Here is a 27,750-nt window from a genome sequence, read left to right on the forward strand (position 1 = left end):
ACTGGTATCGATGTACGAGATGACAACAACCCTCTGATTATTTCCAAATGAAACTCGTACAATCGTCCAGGCTTAACATACTGGTTGTGAAGATAATATGCATTTACAACACCTAATTGCAATACATGTATAAAAAGTTTCTTGTACCATCGTAAGGTTTTATGACTACACGGATAATATGCCATCATTTGGTCCTGGCTATCTATCCCAGACATGAATTTATTATTGCAATTGGCTTCTCAGTTTCTACTCCTCTTTTGTTTGTGATCATTTTCATTTCATTCCCAAATTCAGTAGAAATGTATGTTACATTTCTTTTGTCCCGCCATTTACCGACATGAACGCCATTACAAAACATGGATTTATTTTCCTCCCGTTTCAGTTTTAAAGTGTTGACTTTTTCGGGTTATTCTTTCTATCTGCTCGAAGGGTTCCAGTACAGTATGTATTGTGTTCTAATAATTTCATAGCCAAACCCACACTATTATAAAAATTATCAGTGTACACTGCATGCCCATTTCGTAACTTCTCATCCAATAAATGCAATACTACTTTGTCTGTGTAACCGGCACCACAATGAACATCAGAGGACCCTTGATAAACATGAAATTTAAGAACTAAACCGTTTGGTTCTGTCAGCATATACAATTTAATGCCGTATTTGTGGCGTTTATTTTTTATATATTGGCGAAATTGTAATCTGCCATGCCAGAGAACCATAGCTTCGTCTAGAGACAATTGTTTGCCTGGGTAGAAAATTCGTTAATTTTTTTATTAAAAAAATCAATTACTGATCTTATTTTTCCTAAACGATCATCATCATTATGATTAGACGTAAAATGCAGACATCTTAATATTAAAAGAAATCTGTTTCGTGACATGTAATTTTGAAAAACGGGAATATCGTAAAGGGGATCGGTCTTCCAATAGTCATTCAGTCGGGACAATGAAATAGTACCTGTGTGAAGCAGCAAACTTAGGAAAACTTTTAACTCTTCTAATGTTAACTCCTTCCAATTTGTTATACGAGATCTTCCCTTTATCCCTGGTCGGCAAAAAACTTCCACAGCGTATTCATTTATCTCATGGACAAAAGTTTGCAAAAAATTATCGTGAAAGATTAACTTGAAAAAATCTAGGGGTTTGCCGTCGCCTGGAATTGGAACCAATAAATTCTGTTGTTTTGTACATGTACATTTTTTCAACATACCTGTATCACTCCATACACCACTTGAATTTACATTGATATCAATTGGTGAAACCATATCGTGTGTAACCTCATCTTCGTTTTCAGTGCTGGAACTTGATAGATCAATGTCACTATCAGGAAAACTATCGTCACTTATATCACTGTTTTCCAAATAATGAATTAGTTGATCATTAGATAACTGATTATGTTTTGTAAAATCACCAGATTTTTTTAAGAACAGTCCTGAAGGTCCTGGATATCCGCCATTTTATATGACGTCAGAAAAAAAAATGCAGAACCGGTACGCGTACCGTATAAAAATATTGTTTTAAAAGGACGCCAACACAATAACACACAAATTTCAATAATGCCGAACTCACAATGAAGCTGTACAGTGAACTAAGTAGTCCCACTCCGATCGGAGTGGGCGGCACTCCCGAAGGAAGCCGAAACACTCCGATCGGAGTGGTCGGCAGTCAACGTGTTAATGGACATACGAACTGTACATAAAGTGCATAAAGAGACATACGTCTGTACATAAAGTAATGAGACGAGTTTTTTTGGCAGCCAAAGTGGCAACACTGTAAAATTACTAGTGAACATATGGTTATATGAACAGCAGCCGATTTATATTAGGTATTAATATTTTTAGTTTTTTGTTGCCATGTGAGATGTAAACGAACTTTTGCGAAATGAGTTTTAGTTGTGCGTTATAAAAATGAGTGATACTAATTATGAGCAACATTGTGTAATCAAGTTTTGTGTTAAACTCTGTGAGAATGCTACTGAAACTTTCAAAATTGAAAAAAGCATTTGGAGATGATGCCCTGTCATAAGCTCAAGTTTTTAGGTGGTTTAAAGCATTTTCAGATGGCTGGGAATCAGTTGTGAACGATCCATGCTGTTAACATCAAAAAGTGACAAAATGTTGAGCGAATTAGAGACTTGATATGGTACGACCAGCAATTAAGTGCCAGAATGATTGCAGATCAATTGAATTTGAACCATACCACAGTCCATCAAATTTTGACAAATGAATTGGACATGAAAAAGGTTTGTGCAAAATTGGTCCCAAAAACCTCACTCTTGAACAGAAGAACAGGGTGGAAGTGTGCTTCAATTTTCTAGGACAAATTAAAACTGATCCTGATTTTCTAAAAAATGTTATTACTGGTGGTAAATCTTGGATATTTGAGTACGACCCAGAAACATAACACCAGAGCAAAGGAGTGGCACACCTCAAACTCTCTATGTTCCAAAAAAGCAAAAATGAGCAAATCAAAACCATGCTAATTTTTTTCTCAATAGTAATGGCTTTGTCCATAAGGAGTTTTTGTCTGCAGGTCAGACTTTAAATTAATATGTTTACCGAGAAATTCTTGAAAGACTGCAGAAAAGAGTTGCCCGCATGAGACCAGCCATCCAAGACAACTGGATCCTGCATCATGACAATGTACCTTGTCACACTGCACTCTCAGTTAATGAGTTTTTGTCGAAGAAGAACATTCCTGTAGTAACTCAACCACCTTAATCACCCAACTTGAGTCCCTGCAAATTTTCCTGTCCCAAGTTTAAAAAAAACACCTCAAAGAACACCATTTTGGAACAGTAGAAAACATAAAAAAAATGTAACCAACCATCTGAAGGATATTCCGGTTTCTGAGTTCCAACACTTCTATGAAGAATGGGAACACTGTTTGAAGCGTTGCATGGCTTCCCAAGGGAACTATTTCGAAGGTGAGTCCATGTTTAATTGGATTATATATAAAAAGTTTTTCTGACGCAGTCTCATTACTTTATTTACAGTCCTCATATAAGAAAAATATAAAACCAACTCTGCAGAGAATTTTCTTGGTCATTTGACCTAAGAGGAGTTGTAAAATTCACAACAAAATTATAACATAATTGATTTTTATGAGTAGTTTCAATATTTATATTATTTTTTCAGTATTATAATTTTATTTTTTATTAAGTTGTTTGTTTTAACATTAAATCATGATATGAAGAATTTGTTTTTTGCTATAAGTTATCAGTACATGTTGCATTAGGTAATAAATTTCACTTTAATAATAAATAAAGCCCTATATGAATAAATACAATTTTCACAGAGTATTTTATTACATTCAAGAAAATATAAATTTTATATTGTAACCATTTTCCTCACTTGCAGGAGTTAGTGTAAAGGATTAATTAAGGGTAAACATATATATTGTCCATCTTGATCTACTCTTAGTTTTTGATTTATTTTTCTTTGTTTTTGACAGCATGAAGCACCCTTTTTTTAATGTTAATGATTTGTGGTACTTTCACAATCACTCTTAGTAGTTAATTATTTAAAGGTTTTGTTAACAACTGAGAATTGAGCTGGTGCAGATGTTACATTTACTTTACAGAATACTCCTTTAAAGAGTATCTAATTTAGAATGTAGGGAAATTAAAATTCCATTTATGGAAAGTGTGGAATAGAAAATATTTTTATCTTTGAAGTTCCAGATGCTGTGATGTTTAGAACTCTAAAGATATTCTCTGGGACCTCAGTCCCAGCAATTCCAAGTAGATTACAGGAAGCAGAAACCTTAAGTTGGAGTCAAAATTAGGAAAATAAAGGATTTTAAAGAAGATTATTTCTTCAGAGGATTTTGCTTTTGCACAGCTAATAAATAAAATTGTAAATGATGTAGCCATTTTTCAATTGTAAATTGAAAAATGGCAAGCCCTTCCTGGAAATAGACTAGGGGTGATTATTAATTTAGTTTACAAAAGGTTTTAGCTGTTGTAAACATGAATAAAGCAATGCATCATAGTCAGATTCTGATGCAATTGATTCAACCTGAATGCCCATCATTATTGAAGTTAAAAATTGCCATTTTTAAGATTAGTCGCCAATCTTCAATTGATATTAACTAAACTAATCTTTTGTCTACATCCTTGCTCAAAATCAGTTGGAAAGGAATTGAGCTTCTGGTTTTAGTCTGAGAACTACAAATCAGACCTATACCCATAATTTTCAGAATATATTACTGGTTAAAATCTATTTATGTGCAGTTAAACACTGTGTCAGTCTATTATTAATTGTTTGCTCGAAGTTTAATGCTGCCATTTTTCTTCCTGTTAATACTTTAAGAAGAGTTAAAAATCAACAATTGGGCTGTCTTACAATGTTTTTTTTTTGTATAAGCTTTAAAAAAAAAAGATAACCTGCTTACTTTCTTCTCTTTTTTGTTAAAGGGTGAGGTAGAACAAATTGCTATGATGAAACCTAAAGGCCCATCAGAGCATGAATCTGGCATGTTGGAATACTTAGAAGATATTATTGGAACATCCCGGTTTAAGGTGAAGTAAAGTATAAGCTAAGAGAATTGTATAATTTTAAAACAGACGATTGAAGAAAAATAATAATCTTTCTCTTTAGAAAGAGAAATAATGTAAAATAATAAACTCTTGCATAATGGTACATGTAGAAATTTAATTTAGAAAGAACAAAGTAAATAGATAGCTGTTATTGCCAAAGTTTATTTTCATACAGATGTATAACTCTGATTATTAAAATGTGTGTCCTACGCATTGTAGTGATAAAAATGTTATTTATGTTAATGTGGTTATAAGCTAAGGTTGTGCAAGGTCTACCACCACCGCAATTACAACATCTTGTCTCTTTCCTACAACTTAATACAAACCACTCCGATTCTCTTATCTACATTTTGAGGACAATTGAACAGAATGCTAAGTCAATTGATTTATATTTGCTTTATATAAATTCATGTTTTTTTTTTTATTATTAGATTTTAATTAATTACCTACTTATACTAGGTTTTTTAAATTTAATAAATTTTAAATTATTTCTTTCAGCCAATGGTGGTAGGGTAGACAAATTAATCCAAGATTCTTTTTTTTAAATCACAGAATCTGTATTTTTGTATAATGGCTGCGGGAATATTTTCAAAAAGGAAACAAAATTAATGTGCTTCTTTTTTCAGTATGGAAAGTAGCAGAACAGGTTTGTGATGTGTTACATATATGTTTTAAGTATTGAATGTAAGTTACTTGACATGATTAGGAAGAAACAATGTTGAAAGAAGTCTGTGACCAAAATTCATTAACTTGATCAATGGCAGTACAGAATAGCAATACAGAATATTATTTATGAAATTTGAATTGAAGTACTTCCAATGGCAACATAAATGTCTTTTTTATTATTTTGTGGGAAAGGATGTATTTTAGAGGAATGAACTGACTGTTGTGAATTGTGTATGTTCATTAATAAACTGAGTTCAGGTAGAAAAAATAAACTACTTCAATTTTTTGAATGAAATTTTTTGTATTTTTGGAAATTGATTCTGTGAGATGTAATTTTTTGAGTAAAATAACTAAAATCAATTGTATCAACAGCAGCACACCTGGGTGAAACACTGATCAATTTAGCATCATCTGAATTGTTTTTCATCAATTATTTATTTACAGAGTCAGCCAAGCAAGGAGTGTATACAAAAACGATGCAGTTATTTACAAACAGCAGTTTTATACCAATTTATATATTACATCATAGAGTAATTACTGGTATTAACAGTTAATATCATTCTCTTCAGTTTATAAATCACTTATTACTAAATTTATCCAAAGATAGAAATAATTGGTTACAAAAATAATTCCATTTCATGAAAAAATAATTTTGTTCCAATTGCTGAATATACATAGAAGTAGTCAAACAGAAAAGCTATAAAAGTTACTTATTTGCTTTACCAGCTTTAGTTGTGTAAGTAACTGGTTACCTTACCACTATCAGTTAAATTGATGAAGTTAATGTTTGGTTCAAGTGAAGTAGAAGATTGTTGACTGAAACAGATTTCTCACAGTTAAATAATTGTTTGGAATGTTGTAAATGAAGTTACTACAGAAGACCTGGTGTAAACCGGCACATAAATCCAATGTAAATTGGGAATAAAAATAAGATTAAAACTACAACAGTTAGCCCAAGTGAAATTTAAGCGGTACATGATTTAGTATATTCATATGAACTAACTGAAAGATTACCTTATATTATTTTGTTATTAAGGTTTTCATTAGGTCATGTTTTTTTTAAAACAAATGAGCTTTCTGTAAGTGGCAATAGTATTAAGTTTTCTGTAAATTTTGTTTTCATTTTAGTATAGATAGTAAGTTAGTGTGTGGATAGTGTTATTATCCAAAAAAAATTATTAAATGATGATATAGTAAAACCTGAGTAAAGGAATCTGGATTTAACAAAATCCTGTCTACAATGGAAAATTTCCCTGGTCCTGTGAATTTTATCAAAGGTGTGATGTTAATTTTCTCTGAAATAACGGAAACCTGGCTGATGTGGAGTGGAAAAATCTCATGAGTTAATGGAAACGTTTTTTGAGAATAGTGTAGAGCACTGTAATTTATGCAAAAAAATATTTATACTCATTTAATGCTATACATAAAGTACAGTGCTAAATTTTCCCATGATATAAAATAGAATACATATACTGTACTGTACTATACATAATGTATATAGTATACTGTACTATGCTATGTTACAAATTACCTTACATAAATAAAAATAAAAATTAGTCATGTCAAAGTTGTTACTGATAAAGACAATCTTCCTGTAATATGGAGATCCAACAAAAAATCGTCGATGACGTTATGGAGGAGTGATTGCAAGGGTTTAACACAAGAATGAAGCAGCAAAATAGACACGTTCTTCTCTTTTTAGATAACACCACATGTTATCTGGATATTGCAGTAAGCCAAGTTAAATTATAGCTTAGTTCCACCAAATACAAGTGTTACCCAGTCTATGGACCAGGGTGTAATTAAATGTCTCAAATTACACTACTGTAGAATTTTAATGAAATCTGTTAGCAACTACTTAATTGGGGCATGGTCAGCTACTCAACTGACTAAATTTATATCAATGCTCGACGCTATAATTTGGCTGTCAGAAGCATTTAAATGCATATTGACAGAGACTGTTCAATACTGCTTCCAAAAAGCAAACTTTCAATTCTACACGGCTATAGAAACAGAACTTACAGTGACATTTGATGATGCAGGAAGAACTGAACTTGTCTTATGAAAATATAATTGTTGAAGATTTTGTTAACACAGACTACTTATTAGAGATCAAGGCTAACATAGAGAATATAGATGGATTTATTGACCGCCATCGAGAGAAAACTGGCGAAGACAAAAGCGATTCTTATGACGAGGACTGTAAAAGTAATGAATGATACAAAAACCTAGATCATACAGTGCAGCGTTATCTAACCTATTAGACCTTCAGGAATTTTCACTTACAGCAAATGATTCAGAATTGTTTAACATCTGTTTTCTGACAGCAGAGTAGCTGAAAGTAAAAGTTCAGTACAAAAAAAAATAACTAATTTATGAAAAAATACTAAATACAAACATTGTTTTACAATTCAGTGTACTGTTCTGTACATGCTAACATAAGATAGAAATTTTGTGCTTACAACCCCACTAACAAACTACTATACAATCCACTGCTGAAAATGAAATGGGGTTCCGGTAAGTACATTACCATATTTTTTCTTTTTAATTGTATAGTCCACTAGTTCATCCCTGTATTCACCAGAATGCTGTTCACAATAGAAAATATTTTTGGTTCTGTGAAATTCAAACTCAGGTTTTACTGTAATACTAAAAATAAAGAATTAGACTATGATGAATTAAAGCAAACAAAAAAAAATTAGTTTGAGATATGGATCCTGCCTGAATGAGTGTTGGTTTTGAGGGTTTTATTAATGCTGAGCAAATAAAGGCAAAAGTGTTGAGAAATGTCAGTTATGAAGATTTTTGAGTTAATGTAACTAACTATATTGAGCAAATAATGCTCATATGTGTGAAAGTGTATAACCTGTGCAACACTACAAAACAAAGATCAAGCTGTTGATTATTCCACATTTGAGATATTATTCATATTAATATTATCAGTAGAATTACATGAACGGAGCATGCAATAATATTTTTTTTAAATGAAAAATGAATGAATTTGTGTGTTAAAAAATATAAACTTAGACAACAAGAGAATGGGAAAGGGAATATCACATGTTGTACCTTTAATACTTACGTACTTGAAAGAGATAGGTTTGCTCTCATTCACTGAGATGATGGGAAATAAGTGTAAATAGATGTATTCATCACAATTTTATAAAAAAAGAGAATGATTAATGCTTAGGATGTGGTTATTTTCCTGATAGCTGATCAGTAACCTACTGATAAAGACAAGTTGTATTTGTAGTTGAAACCTGTTCTACTTGAATGATATACCAAGACAAAGAAGAAATGTAGCTGATTGTATTAAATATCTCAATTTATAGTCTGTAGTGATTACATTTATGTACTCCTTTGTTTTTCGGTGAGTTTAAAATAGTTTTATTGAAATTTTAAATACTTCTTCCATTTGATAAATATTTCCTATTAATTTGTATTGTTTTTCCTATTACATCTAAACACACAATAATTGTATGTATATTCTTTCAACCTTATTGTTATTCAAGAAGCCACATAATTTGTAAAACATATATAGTTTGTTATTAAATGTTTTACAGTTAATTTTTATGTATGTGGTGTGTTTTATAAAAGTTTAATAATTGCATTTTTATTATATATAATCTCATTACAGAGGTGAGCATTCAAATCAAAATGTTAACACTACTTGTTATCTGATCAGTAATTTTACAATATAAATCTACGCCAGCAATTTGATTTTTTTTTAACATTTGTATAAATGCGTACATATTATTCAGTATTGCATGGCAATATCTACAAAACTGAATTAGAACATTAAAATAAGTAAAAATGTTTCTGTAAACAAATACCTGGAAATGCTTTGTTTTGAAGTTATTTCTAGCAAATTATTTTTGCCTTGATTTCTGCTCTAAGGGTAAAATGAAGACATACTGAGATTCTTGGGTTCCAAATAAAGCAAATTTGGTAGTTTATATTTTTCCGACCTGAATTAACAAAAAAATAAAAATTCATCTGTAGTAGAGATTTAGAATTTTCCAAGAAAATTGTTTGCAAAGCCCAAAAAATTTCAGTAAAAACAAAATCAAATCAAATATAAACATTTAAAAATAACAGATAACATTTAAAATAATACCAAATATAAATTTAAAAAAAATTAAATATATACCAAATGGTAATATTTTATTAGATTTGTTTTAAATTATCTTTGTTAATTTGCCAGTAAATATATAAAAATTTCTTACAAAATTTTGGAGAAAATTTAATTTTAAGTAAATTGATGTAGATAAAAGCAATAGAAAACAAATGCAATTTTCAGATATTCAAATTTAATTCAAAACAGAATAGAATTTCATGTGGAGGAAAACATTAATTTTAAACCGAACAAAAATTCTTCATACTGTTAAATTCATAAAATCAAAAAATATATAAAAGAGAATGAAATATTAAATTTAAAAAAAAGAAAAAATTACGATAATAACTTTTACCTCAAAATGATTTATTATGTTAATAATTATGATTAAAGGTACTAATACTTATTCAAAGCAATTGGTTGATGTAGTCACCTTTTTATTGAATGAATCATTCAGCACAATGAGTCCATGTATCTCAAGCGCATTTTACAGCAGCAAGATTATTCTTAATAACTGTGCTATTAAGCACATTATTAATGTTTCACCTGTGCTATTCAGCATTTTATGTCGCTCCTGCTTTGTCCATCTTTAGTAATTCTACTTCCCAAATAACAAAATTTTTCTACCTCCATAATCTTTTCTTTTCCTATTTTTATATTCAGTGGTCCATCTACATTATTTTTACTACATTTCATTACTTTTGTTTTGTTCTTGTTTATTTTCATGTGGTAATTGTGTAGAACTTCATCCATGCTATTCAGTTTTTCTTCTAAAACATTTTTACTCTGGCTAGAATTACTATATCATCAGCGAATCATAGCATCTTTATCTTTTCACCTTGTACCATTATTCTGGATCTAAACTCTTCTTTAACATCATTAACGTCTACTTAAAAATAAAAAAGTAACGGGGATAGGTAACATCCTTATTGGACTTATTAATCTTGCAGTTTGGTTCCTGTAAAAGTTAGCAACTGTTCTTATATCTCTATACTTTAACTCTAAATTTTTTAAAATGCTGAACATTTTATTCAAGCTGCTTTATCAAATATTACTAATTTATTTATAGTATTAGTAATATTTTTCAGGTACCAATTGACCAGTTGGCTTTGAAAGTTGAAGAGCTTACTCAGGAGCGTTCAGAAAAGCTAACTAGAGTTAAATTAGCTGAAAAGGAACGTGATGCTTTGGAGGGACCTATGAAAGAGGCTGTTGAGTTTCTTCAAGCAGAGAATAAAGTTATTCATAACAAAAACAAATTGTTACAAAAGTATATGTAAGTACTCTATTAAAAATTGTAAAATGTTAAATAACAAAACTTTTATTTATATAAAAATTGTTAAGTTGCGTTTAGATAAAAACAGTGTATTGTAAAATTGAGGGAGCTGTAAAAGTAAATGGAGTTATGGAGATTATTTGAAAGTAATTAGAGTAAGATAAGGCTTGTGCCTATTACCATCTTTATAAAATTTTTCTGTAGATACTTAAAGAATCTACTAAAAGAATAAGTATAAGGATTCAAAAGATAAACTATTTCAGATGTGCTGATGATGTGGTGGTCCTGTCAGTGAGAAGAATGTCCTTCAAAGAATAATAATATGGTAAGAAAAAGAAAGGAAAAAGTATAGAATGAAAATAAATGGGAGGAAGGGACAATGTTACAGGGATAACTAGTAGGGAGGACATTGCAATCAAGACAAAGAAAGGAAGAAAACAAGTTGAAAAGTGCAGATATCTGAAGAGTAAATTAACAGAATTGGAAGAGTGAAATAAAAATCAGGACAAGAAGTAGCAGTGATAGGAAATTTTTAACAAGAACAAATGATCAATATGCAGAAGCGTAGATTCAGAGTTGTAGGAATTGCTACACAATATTTTCCAAAGTTTGAGGACAAATGCTATTTGTGAAATGTTTTGTTGTATCAGTGTAAAATGTTAATATTAGGAAAGAGTGAAGAAGAATATTTAAGGTTTGAGGTGTGGATATAGAGAAGATTGAGGGAATAGAACACAAAGTGAATAATGAGAAGTTGTTTGGCAATATTATCTAGAGTATTCTTCTACAGTTCAGAGGAGGAAAGGAAATTGGATAGGTTATGTTTTATTGAGAAATGCTTTTCTTCTCTCTTCATAGAAGGAAGGGGGAAGGAAAGTTCTTGAGGGAATGATTGAATTGAGAAGGGAAAAGAAAGAAAGATATTAAAATTGATTAAGAAAGTCAAATATGAAAATATAAGATGAAAGAGTAGGCTTAGAAAAGAAACGATAGGAGGCAACAGTGATAAGAAATTCACCACTCAACAAAACACCAATGATGATGGCTATGACAAAGATAGTTATTACAATGTAACTCTTCATTTTATTTTTATATTTAAGAAAAGAAAATTCTTAGTTTTATACGTATTACAAGGGATATCTCTAAAGTAAAGGCTGCTGGGATATTTCTTTTTTTCAAGTAGGCGAACCTGTATTGTTCATGACCACACTAGTAATGTACACACTGCATTGTCTGTAAGTTGTTGTGTTGTAGTATCTTTGATTATGTGTGAGTTATTACATAATAAAATGAATAGGAAAATCTATGTTGTCATATGTTTACACTATCAAAATATTAAACCAGCTGAAATTCATAGGCACTTGGTTACTGTGTACAGTGATAATGCAATGAATGAAAGAAATGTCCGAAAATGTTGTGAAAGGTTTAGAAATAACAGAATTAATGCACATGATTAAGAGCGTTTGGGGAGGTCCTCGATAATCAATGAGGACTTGTTGAAATGTGTCGATGATGAAATCAGAAAAGATTTCTCAATGATTTTCGATCTGGCCTTTCTTTTTCCTGATGTTTCAAGAGCTGTTACTGGTTGCATTATTCATGACCATTTAGGCTTCAGAAACGTTTGTGCACATTTTAATGGAACGTCACAAAAAATCTGGATGGGATCTGCTATGAAATTTTTGATGCGTTACACAGAAAAAGGTCAAAGTTCCTTAATTCAATTGTTACCGGTGATGAAACATGGATTATGTATTACACGCCAGAGAGAAATTGGTAGTGAAGTGAATGGTGTCATCCTCAATCACCAAGCAGACCAGCAAAAGTCAAGCTACAGCCATATGGATACAAACTGATGGCCACAGTCTTTTGGGATTGGTTTGGCATACTGCTGATTGATTTCAAGCCACGTGGAACGACTATAAATTCAGAAGCCTACTGTGAAACTACATAAGTTACACCGCACTATTCAAAATCGGCAATGTGGACGGCTGACCGACTGCATTATCCTGGTGCATGAAATGTACGTTCACATGTTGCGGGTTTGACATGTGATTTACTGAGAACATTTGGATGGGAAATTTACAATCACCCACCATATAGTTTGGACTTAGCTCCTTCTGATTACCATTTGTTTTGGAAATTGAAAGAATTTTTGAGCGGTAAGCAATTCACGGGTGACGGTAACTTAAAAATGTTGTTAATCAGTGGCTAAGTGGACTGGCGGCAGAAGAATACGACAAGGGTATATTGAAGCTGATTTATCGCTACAATGAATGTCTTAGTCTTAATTGATGTGGTGATGATATAGATAAGTAATAGTATAAGGTATGTAGTTTAAGAAAAATAAAAAATATTTTAAAGTTTTCAGAATAAATTTGTTTACAATGAGACGGTCTGTACTTTAGAGATAATCTCTTGTAATTTAATCATATTCATCCATGTCAATTTTAGGTGTTGGTGCCAAAGATGAAACCATTTAATTAAAAAAAAACAAATTACCTTGTTTTAAAGATTATATTAATTGTGATATTTCACTTAATCAACCATAATATTTAAAAATTGTCTGTTTATTTATATTACTGTTAATAGATTTTCTTGTGCAATTTTCAAGAATTTGGTTTTAAATTGGTTTAATACTATTACAAATATGATTTTCCAGATAGCATAGTATTAATATAATATCAAATTTAGAAACCAAATTCATAAAAAGTAATGTAAAGAAGTATTGAACGATAATACAGGATTATTCCAAATTGCATGCCAGTCTAGGGAGACAATTCTATAGCCAAATATAAGATAAAAAATTCATAAAAACATAGGTCAGAAAGTAGTTTACGTGTTTCAGCTCACAAAACCATTTAGGTCAGCTTTCTACTCTCTCTGCGAAATTAAATCATACTGAAATTCTTTGGGTACATTTGGTGCTTCCGTATGATTTTTATCTAAGAAAAAAGTGGTCCCAGACCTCTATCTTATGTAGGTTTTAAGAAAAACTGTAAAACACACAAAAGTTTTGTCAGAAAATACACTTTTTTAGGCTTGGAAAGAAATAAATGTTAATTTACAAATAAACATTTCTGGTTTACTTTGTAGAGAATTTAATTCTGAGAAAATTGATATAAATGACGTCTATTAAAATTGAACATAAATTTTAGACGTTCAACTTTAATTAGAAACAAAACTGGATTAGAAATGTGATAAGATTTTAAACAGAACAATTTTCATCAGTGTTTAACAACATAAAATAAATGAAAACAAATAGAAAACTTAGCAGTAACAGAAAAGAATGAATAAAAAAGTAGATTTAAAAAAAGTAAAAATCACATGCTTATTGGTTTTTTCTAAAATTTATTAAATATCAAAATGGTTACTTGAGAAAGTTGCAAACATTTCTTCAAATAGATGCTCAATGTGGCCACTATTTTGTTCATTGTGTAGTTCAGCTTGGCAAATTCATGCTAGCTGGACATGTCTAATAGCATCATAATTATTCCTAATAGTAGCTCCAGCTTTTATTATATGATGTCTCAATTCTGTGCCAATATGACTTCATTCCATAAGACTAATGACTTCATCCAACCTCAAAGGGTAAGTCTGCTGGCATGAGATCGGGAGAGAGTTGGCTGTTTTTCGGGTTTGTTTTGACCAATCCATTGCTTACTAAATATTTTTTTAAATGATTCATTGCATCACAATAGTTGTGAGCAGATGCACCATCATTGTAAAACCATATCTGCAAGTGGGAATATCTTGCAAGAGTTACATCAGATTTGTTAGCAAAAAATGCAAGTATTGCTGTTCATTGAGCCTTGGCAGTAAGAAAAAACGGGCCTATGAGATTATCACCAAGAAGACCACACCATGTATTAAATGAAAAAGTGTGTTGGAAATGACTCTAACAGTCTCATGGGGATTTTCTTCTGCTAAAGTATGGGTGTTTCGATAAGCAGCCAATCCATTTTTTAAAACGTGATTCATCAGTAATTAGAATATTACTTAGGAAATCAGGATGATGTTCACATTTTATAATTAACCATCGTCAGAATTTCATCCATTTATCAAAATTGGGTGGTAATTACTCTTTTACAAGTGTTGTATGGAATGGATATAATTATATTACCCCTATAATGTTTGTTACATACTTGATTGCAGAATATGAAAGCAATGTAACATCCTTCAGGTGTTTGAGGTGAGAGATACTTGTACCCCATTAAATACTGTTTCTTCAGTGTTTCCCACAAAATGTCGTGGTTTAAGCATACCTGTTTTTTAAACTCATCTCCAAAGCCTTGAATGTTTTATGATTTGGTTTTGTTTGATCTGGATAATTTTCCCGGTATTCATGCACAGCAGCCAATCCATTTTTATTTACTTTACCATACACTAACAACATGTCAATCAGCTCTCCAAATGAAAACAAATTTGTTGTATCATCCATTGTTAATGACTGACTGAGTAATACCAGCACAAAAATTGCTGAAATGAATATTCAAATGCTAGACACTAAACACAATTGTTGATCTACTGTTATTGCCAGCCTGTGAAAAATAAAAATTTTGAATATGTTGTAGAGGGATGTCTTTCAAATTTATTTTTATATTTTAGCATTTATACATGGATTGTTATGTTTAAAGTCTTATCACTTTTTCAATCCAGTTTGTGTGTTTTGTTTTTTATTAAAGTTAAACTTCTCAAATTTGTGTTCAATTTTTATAGATGTTATTTACATCAATTCTCTCAAATTAAATTCTTACAGAGTAAACCAGACATTTTTGTTTGTTTGTTGGTAAATTAACAAAGCTATTTTATTCCAAACCTAAAAAAGTGTATTTTCTGACAAAACTTTTTTGTGTTTTACCCTGCTTTTCTTAAAACCTAAGTGATATAGAGGTCTGGGACCACTTTTATTCAATTTCGTAGATAAAAACCACAATGAAGCACCAAATTTACCACTTGATTTGTACCCCAAGAAATTTAGTACGGTTTAATATCACAGAAGGAGCAGGAAGCAGGGCTAAATGTTTCATTAGCTGAAACTTGCTAACAAACTATTTTCTGACCTATTTTTATATGAACTTTTTTTTCCTATCTTTGGCTACAAAATCATCTCCCTAGAGATTGCTGTGCAGTTTGGAATCACTTGGATAATGATTAATAAAATTTGAAACTTAAAAAAAATAGTATAATTAATCTAATTTAATGTAGTTGCTGGCTTCTGTGGCACAAGTGTAGCGTCTTGGTCTTTCATCCGGAGGTCCCAAGTTCGAATCCCAGTCAGGCATGGCATTTTCACATGCTACTTGTCATTCATCTCATTGTCTGAAGCAATACCTAATGGTGATCCCAGAAGTTAAAAAAAATTTAGTATAGATAAATTTATAGTTTAAAATTCCACCATCAGATTGTACTTTTGATCACAGTATAAATAACAGTGCACTTCGGATAAATAATTTTGATCAGTTTTAATTTATGGCTGAAGAAAGAATGACAGATACTTTTAAATAAAAATTTCATTTAAAAAAATTAAATTTTTAAAAGTGATTGTGTTAATGAATTTATAGACAGACTGTATGGAGATATTTTACTTAAAACTAGCAGAGAAAGGATATTTCAGTTTACTGCATTAGTGCGCTGTTTATTATAACAACTGATGAATAAAATAAAATTACATAGGGGAATTTGACAAAGTAATGTCTTTATTTTATAGATCAACTTTTGTTTTTAAAAATTCATTGATATAAGAGAAATTATGATTGAGATACCTTCAAAAAGTCTTTTTTCTTAGAAAAAAGTATAGGATGAATAAATTATTTTTAATTTTTGTTATTGTTCCTTTGATGCTTTCTAAATACACACATTAAGGTTGTTGAAATTTCCAATATCTACATATTGAAATATTCAAAACATGTGCTTAACAAAGTTGAAAACATAATATTCTGGGACTTAATTATTAATTCAGACCTGCAATCTGTGTTAATAATGATAGGTTGCTAATATCATATCATGAAAGAGCTGACAGTTGACATGTTCAATCTAAGTTTACTGAAAATGATAAGAGCATGAAAAGTTTTAAACATTAGGAAAAATATGACCCTTTGTGTGGTGTGTAATTTTGTGCCTTGCGATGCAACACATATTTTATTTATCCAGATTAATGCTTAAATTTCCAGATTTATTGGTACGTATTAAATATATTCTCTTCATACCTTCAAGAGATGAACTTTTAACCATCTTTGTATTTTTTTTTATTTTGCCATCTATGGAAAATGTTAAATTATGTAAGATCTTTCTTTTATAGATGATGTTTTTTTTTTTGTAATTGTGTCTTTTGTCTGTTTTAGACATACAGCTCAAAAAACAATGGAACAGAAAATGGATGAAAAAAAAGAAATAGATGATAGCATGAAACAGTTGAAGGAAGAATTAAAAAGATATCAAGATGAACGTGCTGACAAGGAAAAGGAAGTAGAAAAACTCAGAAAGTTAGTATTTTATCTAATCTGTTGTTTTATAGAAGAATTTAAATTGTTTACTTATAAGTTTACAAAAGACTTAAGGAGGTAAAGCAGATGTAAAATCAGAATACTTAAGTCATGTTATATTTGAAAATTGGGCCTACTCCGTTTAAGAAGTTTGTTGCTGAGAGTAGGTTATAGAAGCAAGCAGTACACTGATGTTCAGAGATGTTTTTAGTGTTGTAGATTTGATCATAGGGCTAAATTCTGTCATATACTTTACTCTGTGCACATTGTGATGACGAGGGTCACAAGCGTGAGTCCTAAAAAAGTCTGAGGCTCCTACTTCTGTAAATTGCAGAAGGTTGCGCAAGGATTGCAAGCACTCTGTTGATAGTAAGGACTGTGGTTGTTATTTGAGAGCTGTTGAGATGTATTTTAATTCATTGTCTGTTTAGGTTTGGACAGATTCTCAAGGTGCTTACATTGCCCAGATCAAGTTAAGTGAAATTATGAAAAGGAAGTCCCTTGATATAATTCTTTTTGCAATATATGGTTCAGGGCAGTTTTCCAGGTTTTATTGGTTGACAAAACTTTTATACTGGAAGTAACAATATGTCTGCAGTTCAGAGCAGGAGGATATGAGATTGTGTTTTTTTGGGGCGAGTTACTGATACTCATCTTGTCGCTGTTAAACTTGTTATTGATGGTCTTGATTTCTGAGTTAGTTATTTTCAATATAGAGATCCCACTAACATTTACAGAAGTGATATAGAATGCTTGGCCTTGTTGGCAACTGTCCTGTAATGCTAGGTGCTGATGTAAATGCTAAATTGCTTCTTTAGCCTAATGCAGTCACACATGATAGTGGTGAATTAGTGAAGGCTTTGTTGTGTCCATCTTTAAGCAATGGAAAACTACAGCTGCCTTTTTCCCAAGAAAATGTAGCTCTTTGCATTTTCATATAACAGTGATGTAGGCGCCTTCCTTGGTAAAATATTCTGAAGGTAAGCTAGTGCCCTACTAAGGAAGGGGTCACCAGAAAATTAAAAAAAATAACATTCTACAAGTTGAAGCGTGGAATGTTAGAAGTCTAAAAAAGGTAGGTAGGTTAGAAAATTTAAAGAGGGAAATGGGTAGGGTAAATGTAGCTGTAGGAATTAGTGAGGTTTGGTAGGAAGAGGAAAACGACTTTTGGTCAGGTGATTTTAGAATAATTAACTCGCTTCAAATAATTGGCAGGCAGGAGTAGGTTTCGTAATGAACAAGAAGAGAGTAGAGTATTTCAAAATGCATAGCAATAAAATCATTGTAAAAAGGATAAAATCAAAACCTAAACAGACAACGATTGTTAATGTCTATATGCCTACAAGCACCCTTGATGATGATGAGGATGAGGTAGTGTGTGTATACGAAGAAATTGATGAAGGAATTAAACACATAAAAGGGAACGAAAATTTAATAATAGTTGGAGAATGGAATGCAAGCATTGGAAAAGGCAAGGAAGGAAATATAGTGGGTGAATATGGACTTTCTTTTCCTATTTAGCATCTGGGAATTACCACTCAGAATCATCGGAATTATTACTTCAGAGGATGAAGTAAATAAGTGTAGTCTTGTACAGTCTCAATTCAGACTCAATTCAGACCATTCCTGAGATGTGTGGTTAATTGAAACCCAACCACCAAAGAACACCGGTATTCACGATCTAGTATTCAAATCTGTATCAAAATAACTGACTACTACGAGTTGAAAGCTGGAACTCTCGACTTCCAAATCAGCTGATTTGCGAAGATGTGTTCACCACTAGACCAACTAGTGGTATTCCGTATTCACTCGGTGAGTGAATACGGACTGGGCAAAAGGAATGAAAGAGGAGACTGACTTAATTGAGTTTTGCACAAAGTATAATTAGTAATTGACAACACCCAGTTTAAAAGCAATACTGAGATATGAATTTAAGAGACATTAAAAGATTTGAATGGCAGAAAAGCTCCTGGAATAGACGGAATACCTGGAGAGTTACTGCGCAATGCAGGTGAGGAAGCGATTGATAGATCATACAAACTGGGGTGTGATATTTACCAAAAAGGGGAAGTTCCGTCAGACTTCAAAAAGAGTGTTATAGTCATGATACCAAAGAAAGCAGGGGCAGGTAAATGTGAAGAATACAGAACAATTAGTTTAACTAGTCTTGCATCAAAAATATTAACGAATTCTGTACAGAAGAATAGAGAGGAGAGTGGAAAAAGTGTTAGGAGAAGACCAGTTTGGTTTCAGGAAAAGTATAGGGACAAGGGAAGCAGTTTTAGCGCTCAGATTAATAGTAGAAGGAACATTAAAGAAAAACAAACCAACATACTTGGCATTTATACACCTTTTCTTTCTGTTTCCTGTTTAGGCTCCGGTAACTACCGTTTTCAGATAATTATTCAGAGGATGAATGAGGATGATATGTATGAGTGTAAATGAAGTGTAGTCTTGTACATTCTCAGTTCGACCATTCCTGAGATGTGTGGTTAATTGAAACCCAACCACCAAAGAACACCGGTATCCACGATCTACTATTCAAATCCGTGTAAAAATAACTGGCTTTACTAGGACTTGAACGCTGTAACTCTCGACTTCCAAATCAGCTGATTTGGGAAGACGCGTTAACCACTAGACCAACCCGGTGGGTTGGCATTTATACACCTAGAAAAGGCATTTGATAATGTAGACTGGAATAAAATGTTCAGCATTTTAAAAAAATTAGGGTTCAAATATATAGATAGAAGAACATAAGAAAGAAGCCGTAATAAAAAAGGGAGTCCGACAAGGATGTTTCCTATCCCCCGTTACTTTTTAATCTTTACATAGAACTAGCAGTTAATGATGTTAAAGAACAATTTAGATCCAGAGTAACAGTACAAGGTGAAAAGATAAAAGAGCTACGATTTGTTGATGATATAGTAATTCTAGCTGAGAGTAAAAAAGATTTAGAAGAAACAATGAAAGGCATGGATGAAGTCTTATGCAAGAATTACTGCATGAAAATAAACAAGGTGAAAAATTACCGCGTGAAAATAAACAACACGAAAATGAAAGTAATGAATTGTGATAGAAATAACAAAGATGGACCACTACTGAATATAAAAATAGGAAGAGAAAAGATTACGGAGGTAGAAGAATTTTGTTGTTTGGGAAGTAGAATTGCTAAAGATGGACAAAGCAGGAGCGATATAAAATGCCAAACAGCACAGGCAAAATGAGCCTTCAGTCAGAAATATAATTTGTTTACATCAAAAATTAATTTAAATGTCAGGAAAAGGTTTTTGAAAGTATGTTTGGAGCATTCCATATATGGAAGTGAAACTTGGATGATCTGAGTACCTTAGAAGAAAGGATTAGTAGCTTTTGAAATGTGGTGCTATAGGAGAATGTTAAAAATCAGATGGGTGGATAGTGACAAATGAAGGAAAAAATTGTGCAGGCAGGCAACATTTGGAATATGTAAAGCAAATTTTTAGAGTTGTAGGATGTTGAAGGTATACCAAAATGAAACGACTAGCACTAGATAGGGAATATAGAATATACAGGGACATCCACCAGATTTTTCAAAAAGTAGTTTTCTCAAACAGTCTATTAAAATGTATAGAAAATGTTTGTAAAATCTATTTTAGAAGTCAGAAATGTTATGGAATGTAACTCATTGCTGGGTTTATAATTTTGTCTTTTGCATAGTTAAACAAGATTTGCTAAAAACAATCATTGTGTTTTATATTAGTTTCATTAGATCAAATTACACTAATGTTAGAAAAAAACACTGAAAATTTTATTTATTTATTTATTTTTATTATGAAATGAAGTGACAAAGTTTGACAACTTTCTTTTTGCCTTATTAACACTAATTAGATTATTGCATTTCATTATTTTTATTGTATTGTAATTGTTAGAGGGTAAAGGTGTAGTTCTTGATGTAATCAGCAATTATTGTGCAGAGGTTTTCAGGAAAAACTGTCAATTTTTTTCTCACTTGGGCTGTTTTTCTGTAATATAAATTTAGAACTGGTCAATGCATCCAGCTGCTATACGAGTAAAACCAAATGAATATTTTTGCATTAAGAGATGTTGATCATTTGATTTAACTTACAAAATTAATCTTGTAGGCTTTGTTTTTATATTGTCATTTAGAAGTTGAGGAAAGTGTAAAATAATTGTAACCAATATTATGTTTAAAGAAACCAGTTTTACATTTCATGCTTGTAATATTTTCTCATGAATAAAAAAATCAGACCTGAAAAGAATTATAATAAAACAATTTATACATCCCTTATCAACCTTTTTATGTGATACTAAATAACAATAAATCTTTCATGCCCATTTACATTTAGATTTTAACATTTTCAATTACATCATTTTATAAAATGTAAGTGATTATCGTTTTATATTATGTAAGTGATAATTGCAAGTGATTATTATTACCCTCTTAGATAAAGTTAAATTATTAAGATAGTAAATTTATGTAAACTTTTGTGTTATATTGATTTTGCTCAAAATATAGAATGTTGTTTGTTAATATTAATTTTTAATTATGGTAACCTCCTTGTTGAGTTATTTTAACTTTTAAATTTAGAAGATATTCTTTCTATTGTCTCACTTACGTTTGACATAATATTGAACCTCTGTCCTGGAAAATTAGCCTGCTTTTGAATATTAATTTTAACAGTATCTTTGATATCAATCGTGTTGATGTTCAAGATGGTGAAATAGGCCTACAAAATTGTTAAAATTTTCACTCTCACCATTCACAAGTTATCATTTGATTTTTAGCAACACAAGCTATCATTTCTCTGATGAATCTCCTCTTCTCCTAGAAGCAGGACGTAAGTTTTTAATGGTTCCTTGGTGTTTTAAATGTTAGTTTTGTGTTCTTGTTTCAGTGAACTTAATGAGATGATTAACAAAAAGGATAAATTAAATGATCAGTTCAAAAAAGTAAGCTCAAAAGACACAACTATGGCAGAAGAAATTGTACAAACCAATAAGAACAGGAAGAAAATGTTGGAAAGTAAGAAACAAGAAGAACACAAGGTATGAATGTTGTACTTAATGATGTTATATTGCACACAAATTATTATTTTTTTCTTATAAGTTATTTTCTATAAATTGTGTTGTTTTGTACAAGTATTTAACTCATTAATTATTAAAACTAATCCATTTTTTATATATTATTTCATTACTATAGATTTCTTATAGTATGGATGATGAGAATTTACCTTTGATTAAAAACCTTGTTAGTATTTCCTTAATTAAACAAGGGGACATCATAAAAAAAAATTTAGTAAGCTTTACTGATTTGCTATAAGACCACTGTATGAATTATAGCTGTCTGCCATTAAATTACAAATAAATTTATACATATTATAAATTTGTCAGCTATTTAGCATGAGCGCATCAGTTTTTTTCATTCTGCAGATGTATTGTACATTATATATAATATATATATATATATGGATGTATGTATGTGTTTTCTGAATGACAAATCTTGTCATTTTGAACTGCCTCCAGTGCTCCAAAAAATGGACATCGTGAAAATGCTTGGTTGGTAGCTATAGTTTCACTAATTATGAAATTCATGGTTTTTCCTTTGGGAGAGTGTTGGTTTTTCCATAATTATGCAGATTAAAAGATGTATTAAAACTGTAGGTTTATAAACTGCATATAAACTATATATAAGTATATAAACTGTACTATAAAATAAACTAAAGAAATTATAAATCAGGCTAATATTTAAATCAAAATTTCAGTTCATTACTTATCCTTGGTAATGGAATAAAGCAAACCCATAATTTGCTTTATTCCATAAGATTGTCATGTAGGATTGTATTTTACGTTATTGAAATATAAAAGGTATCACTTCTATTTCTCACTTTTTTTATGTAAATATATAACTTCCCAAGTAAATACTCTAGTACGTGTTTTCCCAATTAGTAATAATTTTGATGGATGAAGTCTGATTTCATCGCTTATTGCCATCTTGCTAGTATATTTCATTTTTAATTCATTACCACCATCATTTCATTGGGCTAGACCTGTTTCTCGATTGAAGCCACTGATGTAGTTGAGGAAGAATACCAGAGGTTAGTAATCCCCTGAAATCCTAATGGAATAAAAATTAGCCTGATCTGTAGTTAAAAAATTAGGTATCTTAAAAAGTTTTTATTTTGGAATCATAAGGATCATTTTCAGACATTTTTATAGGAATTAGTTATTGAATTTTTACAACTCTCAAATTGTCCAGTATAAATTGAATATAATGAAAAATATGTTTTATAAAAGAATGCTGTTATTCCAACACATTTATTATATTTTCACATCCATAAAAAGCATTGAAGGTTGTGAATCACATAAATATTTTTTAGAACACATAATTGCACTTGATTTTTCTTAAAGTACTGCAATGGAGATTCTAAACTTTATGACTGCCTATAATTTTATTGGTTTTTTGTGTGGGATATTATTCTTCTCTTTAAATTTTTACTGTTGAACAGAACATGATATATTGTATTACTAAAAATGGTTTTAACCTATAGCATCTATTTTTTAAATTGGTGACAATAAAAAAAAATTCATTATTTCTCATGAACAAGAAAAATTATGTAAAAGTATCATAAAGCAATGGATTAATCTATTAACTTTTTTATTTGCTTAAAATATTAAGTCTGACTAGGGCTCTGTTTGGTATGGATTTTTAACCTTTGTAAATATTACTATAGTTTAAGCCAGGGACACTGTCTTGCACAAAGAAAAAATTCTGAGTATGTATGACAAGACCAGATGAAGCCAGGAAATTAGGTGGCTGTTCAAAATACTATTATAATTTTCTACATTTACTGTACAATCCTCAGCCATTGTGGTCAACAAAATAATTATAATCATTGTTTTACTCTTGACATCTGAAAACAGTTTGTTTTACCATGAGTTCATATCAAGTTCTTACCTCAAGAAAATAGTAATACTTATTTACTTGCCTGATAAGTGACCAACTGTGTTGCATAAGAGAAAAACAGTTTCAGTAGTTAGAGCATTTGAAGGTGACAAAAACCACACACGAATGAAAGAAAGAAATTTACTTTCCTTTACAGGTTACTAGTTGGATGTGTAGTAGTATAGAAGTACAAGGTGTTCATAAATATCTTCACTACTACAATTATGATTTTTCCGCAGTAAGATATGATAAATCGTACTTTAGATTTTTTTTTAATATAAATTCACAAGCATTCAATATGTATTACTTTGGTAGAGCACGTAAATGTGTAGGTAGTAATTTCTGAAGCTCAATACACCATGTTAGTTAAGGTAGTGATGATTCTTGCCTTCAAATCTTCCATGTCAATAACCTGAGAGTTACACACAATCCTTGGTGAAACCCTATGCAAAGAAATTGCAAGCTATTGAGCCTGGTGACTTCAGTGCTTAGTGGCCAGACTGTTGGGCCATTGCAACCAATCCACCAATTAGGAAATTGGTTCAGAAATTCACAAGCAGATATGCATACTAATCATTTATTCATTGTGGTAGAGGCCATCTTGCTTAAAAAGTTATTGTTAGACTATAATTGTAGCTGAGGATAGACATGTAATGTGGTCAGTATTGAAATGGTAGTTTTCTGAGCCCCAAATTCTAACCTTTATTTACCTTTCCTGAAAAAGTAAAATATCATCATAGATAAAAGAGTTTCATTCAGGTAGTGCTCATCATATTTCAAACCCTAAAGCATGGCTTAGTAAAATTCTTATGAGGAACTCTATTTCATGTTTGATTGCTGTTGTAATTAATGTTTGCAAGGATTATTTTTAGTCGTGTGTTGCTTATTATATTGATTTGGTGCAAATCGCAAGCAAAATGCCTGTTACACTTGTTGGACATTTTCATCAGATAAAGTCAGTTGCCTGTAATGTTTCTTGTGTCCAGCACTTTCTGTGCTCTTAAACTTTTGACATCATGTGTGAGTAGTAGGCCGTGATAATGATGATCTGTTATATTGCATTCTAAACTTACTTTGAATTCACTATATCTGATTTTTTTTTTTTATGAACTAATTCTATACTCTTTGCCCTCTTTTAAGCATTCATGGCTACTACTGAGTTATATAATCATGACTTTAGTTTTGGCTAGAAGGTATCTTTGTCATATGACATTTGGTAAACCATTAGAACCTTGTAGGTATCCTTAGGTTAACCCATCGGGTTGGTCTAGTTGTTAATGCGTCTTCCCAAATCAGCTGATTTGGAAAGTCGAGAGTTACAGCGTTCAAGTCCTAGTTAAGCCAGTTAATTTTACATGGATTTGAATACTAGATCGTGGATACCGGTGTTCTTTGGTGGTTGGGTTTCAATTAACCACACATCTCAGGAATCTCAGGAATGGTCGAACTGAGAATGTACAAGACTACACTTCATTTACACTCATACATATCATCCTCATTCATCCTCTGAAGAATTATCTAAACGGTAGTTACCGGAGGCTAAACAGGAAAAAGAGAGAGGTATCCTTAGGTTGTTGTAGGTATTACAATATCATATAATAAAAAAATTAAAAATTACTTTTATAAAACATCAAAAAAATAATAAAAAATAACTTAAAAATTATGGATGGAATAGGTAAAAATTTTCACTTGAGGGAACTTTGAGACAGACTTACAACAGTTCTAAACGTGGTAGTTAGTGTTGTGCTGTTTAGCTAGAGCATAGCTAGGCACTAAGCTTGTTCAAGTGAGAGTGGGAAGCATAAAGGTAAATAGAATTACTGTAGCAAAAGTACTGGTATCAATCTTCTTGATAACTATACTAATTAAATGTGCAGTGTCACTCTTATTGTAAATATATTTAGAGATAAGTTCGAAGTTGTCCTTTAATGATATGAATTAATAAATATGCAGTTCAAGATATAAGCATGAATAAGTGTCAAATGTAGCAGTAAGTTAACTTACTAGGTAGGTTGCATGTTGCTGAATTTGGCAGCTGTCAGTTGTGGGGTTTAACTGTAAAATGTATTCAAAATCACTGTCAAAAGAAACAACATAATTAAAGATGTTTGTTTTATATCACTTTTCAAAAGTGTTAATGTTCAGGACTAAGTTAGGGTTTTGTTATGTAATAGGAGATAGTAAAGGCCGAGAAAAAATGATGATTAAACCTTATCATTCGTTTATGGCATTGCTAAGGAGAATGCTGTTTACTGAATTTCAGTGAATTTTATTGGTTGTGGTCATTCATTACTTAAATAATTTTGCTTTCCTTGTAAGTACACATATGCTTTTTTTATAATGTGGAATTTTGATCTATTTTCTTGTGGAATTTTTATATTTTGAAATTTTGAGTTTATTTCATTCTTATACTCTTTCATTGAAATCTATTAAATATGTTTTGTGTTTAGGCTTAACCTCAATTTAGAACTTACATTTAATCCTCTGAATTAATTTAAATACTTTCACCTGTAGATGTGAAATAGCTATGGGTGTTTATTTTTTTTTTTTTGTAACAAGTTCATTGATTTGTACATATATTTTTTTATCCATAGTTAACAGAGTTGAAAAATGTTCCTGATAAAAATCGAAAAGATATTGATGAACTTAAAAAACTCCAAGAAAAATTAAAAATTGAGCATTCCAAAGAAGAAGCTGAGGTGAATAAAGTGTTAGCAAGTTTACAAGAAGAAACTGTTGGATTGCAGGATGAAAAAGAAAAACATCAAACAGTGTTGTCCTCTCTAAAGGAGGTTGTTGCTGATGCTAAGTCAAAGGTATATGTTCATTTTTCTAGTTTGTTATCATGTTAATATTTCTTATTTTTATTTTATTCTTAGCTTATATTTCAACTGAGCAACTTTGCCAAAGAGCAAGTTTATATGTTATTTTTGTACATTACATTCTAAAATTTATTTTTCCCACTAAGTTTTCAATTTTTCCTAGATATATGTGAATTTGTTTATTGTTATTTTTTTTTTTGTAATTAATTGAGGTTCTTAGTTTTGCTGATTTTGTTCCAGTTTTTCTTTATAGTTTTTGTTGAATACTGTTTTTTTATATTCAACTCTATAGAATTTTTAAAATACTCTGTTAACAGAATCCATCTTGCCATGCATTTTCAGATTTTATGTATTGAAATGAACAAAAAATGTTGATTTCCCCTTCATTTTCCTTCTGTTTTCCATTGTCTGTTTAAAAAAAAGTTGTATTTGAAAATTGGGTTGATGAATCAATCCTATTTGGTGTACATGTTTGCATCAACTTTGTCTAATAAATAGAAAACAGATTCACAAATTTCAGAATTTTAAGTCAATTTTTTAATATCTCAGTAATAATTAGTATTATCAAAATAAATTTTTTAGTTAGTGTGCATACAAAATAACTTATTAAAATCAGTGTACAAACAATTGGGCTATTGCAGAAAATTGATAACGTAATTTTTAGTCAGATTTTTTTCTCCATTGCTAACAAGTGATTGAGATAGTTAAAATAAATTAAGTTTAGTAACAGTTGTAATAAAGTATTTTGTTGTACTACATTTGTTATATTGAATGTGGTATTGCGGTAATACTAGTAATTGTAAGTAGTTTTTTATTCTGCTACTCTGTTTTATTTTTACTTGCACTGTAAAAGTATTTATTTTCTATTTTTGAAGATTGAAATATAACTACATATTGCATCCTTGTT

At 30.8% G+C, this 27,750-nt stretch overlaps 1 protein-coding gene across 1 annotated transcript in view; it reads left to right on the forward strand.

The window, feature by feature from the left end:
* The window catches only part of glu (structural maintenance of chromosomes 4-like protein gluon), a 142,031-nt gene that overhangs the window by 29,220 nt on the left and 85,061 nt on the right, over window positions 1–27,750 (forward strand). Inside the window, exons 5-9 of the mRNA XM_075376229.1 lie at window positions 4,418–4,522; window positions 10,406–10,593; window positions 16,938–17,078; window positions 21,974–22,124; window positions 26,616–26,837. Of these exons, the coding sequence (XP_075232344.1) occupies window positions 4,418–4,522; window positions 10,406–10,593; window positions 16,938–17,078; window positions 21,974–22,124; window positions 26,616–26,837 (807 nt within the window). The remainder of the gene's footprint in view (window positions 1–4,417; window positions 4,523–10,405; window positions 10,594–16,937; window positions 17,079–21,973; window positions 22,125–26,615; window positions 26,838–27,750) is intronic.

The sequence above is a fragment of the Lycorma delicatula genome, chromosome 1 (genome assembly GCF_047948215.1).
Source record: "Lycorma delicatula isolate Av1 chromosome 1, ASM4794821v1, whole genome shotgun sequence".
In the NCBI taxonomy this organism is placed as follows: Eukaryota; Metazoa; Arthropoda; class Insecta; order Hemiptera; family Fulgoridae; genus Lycorma; species Lycorma delicatula.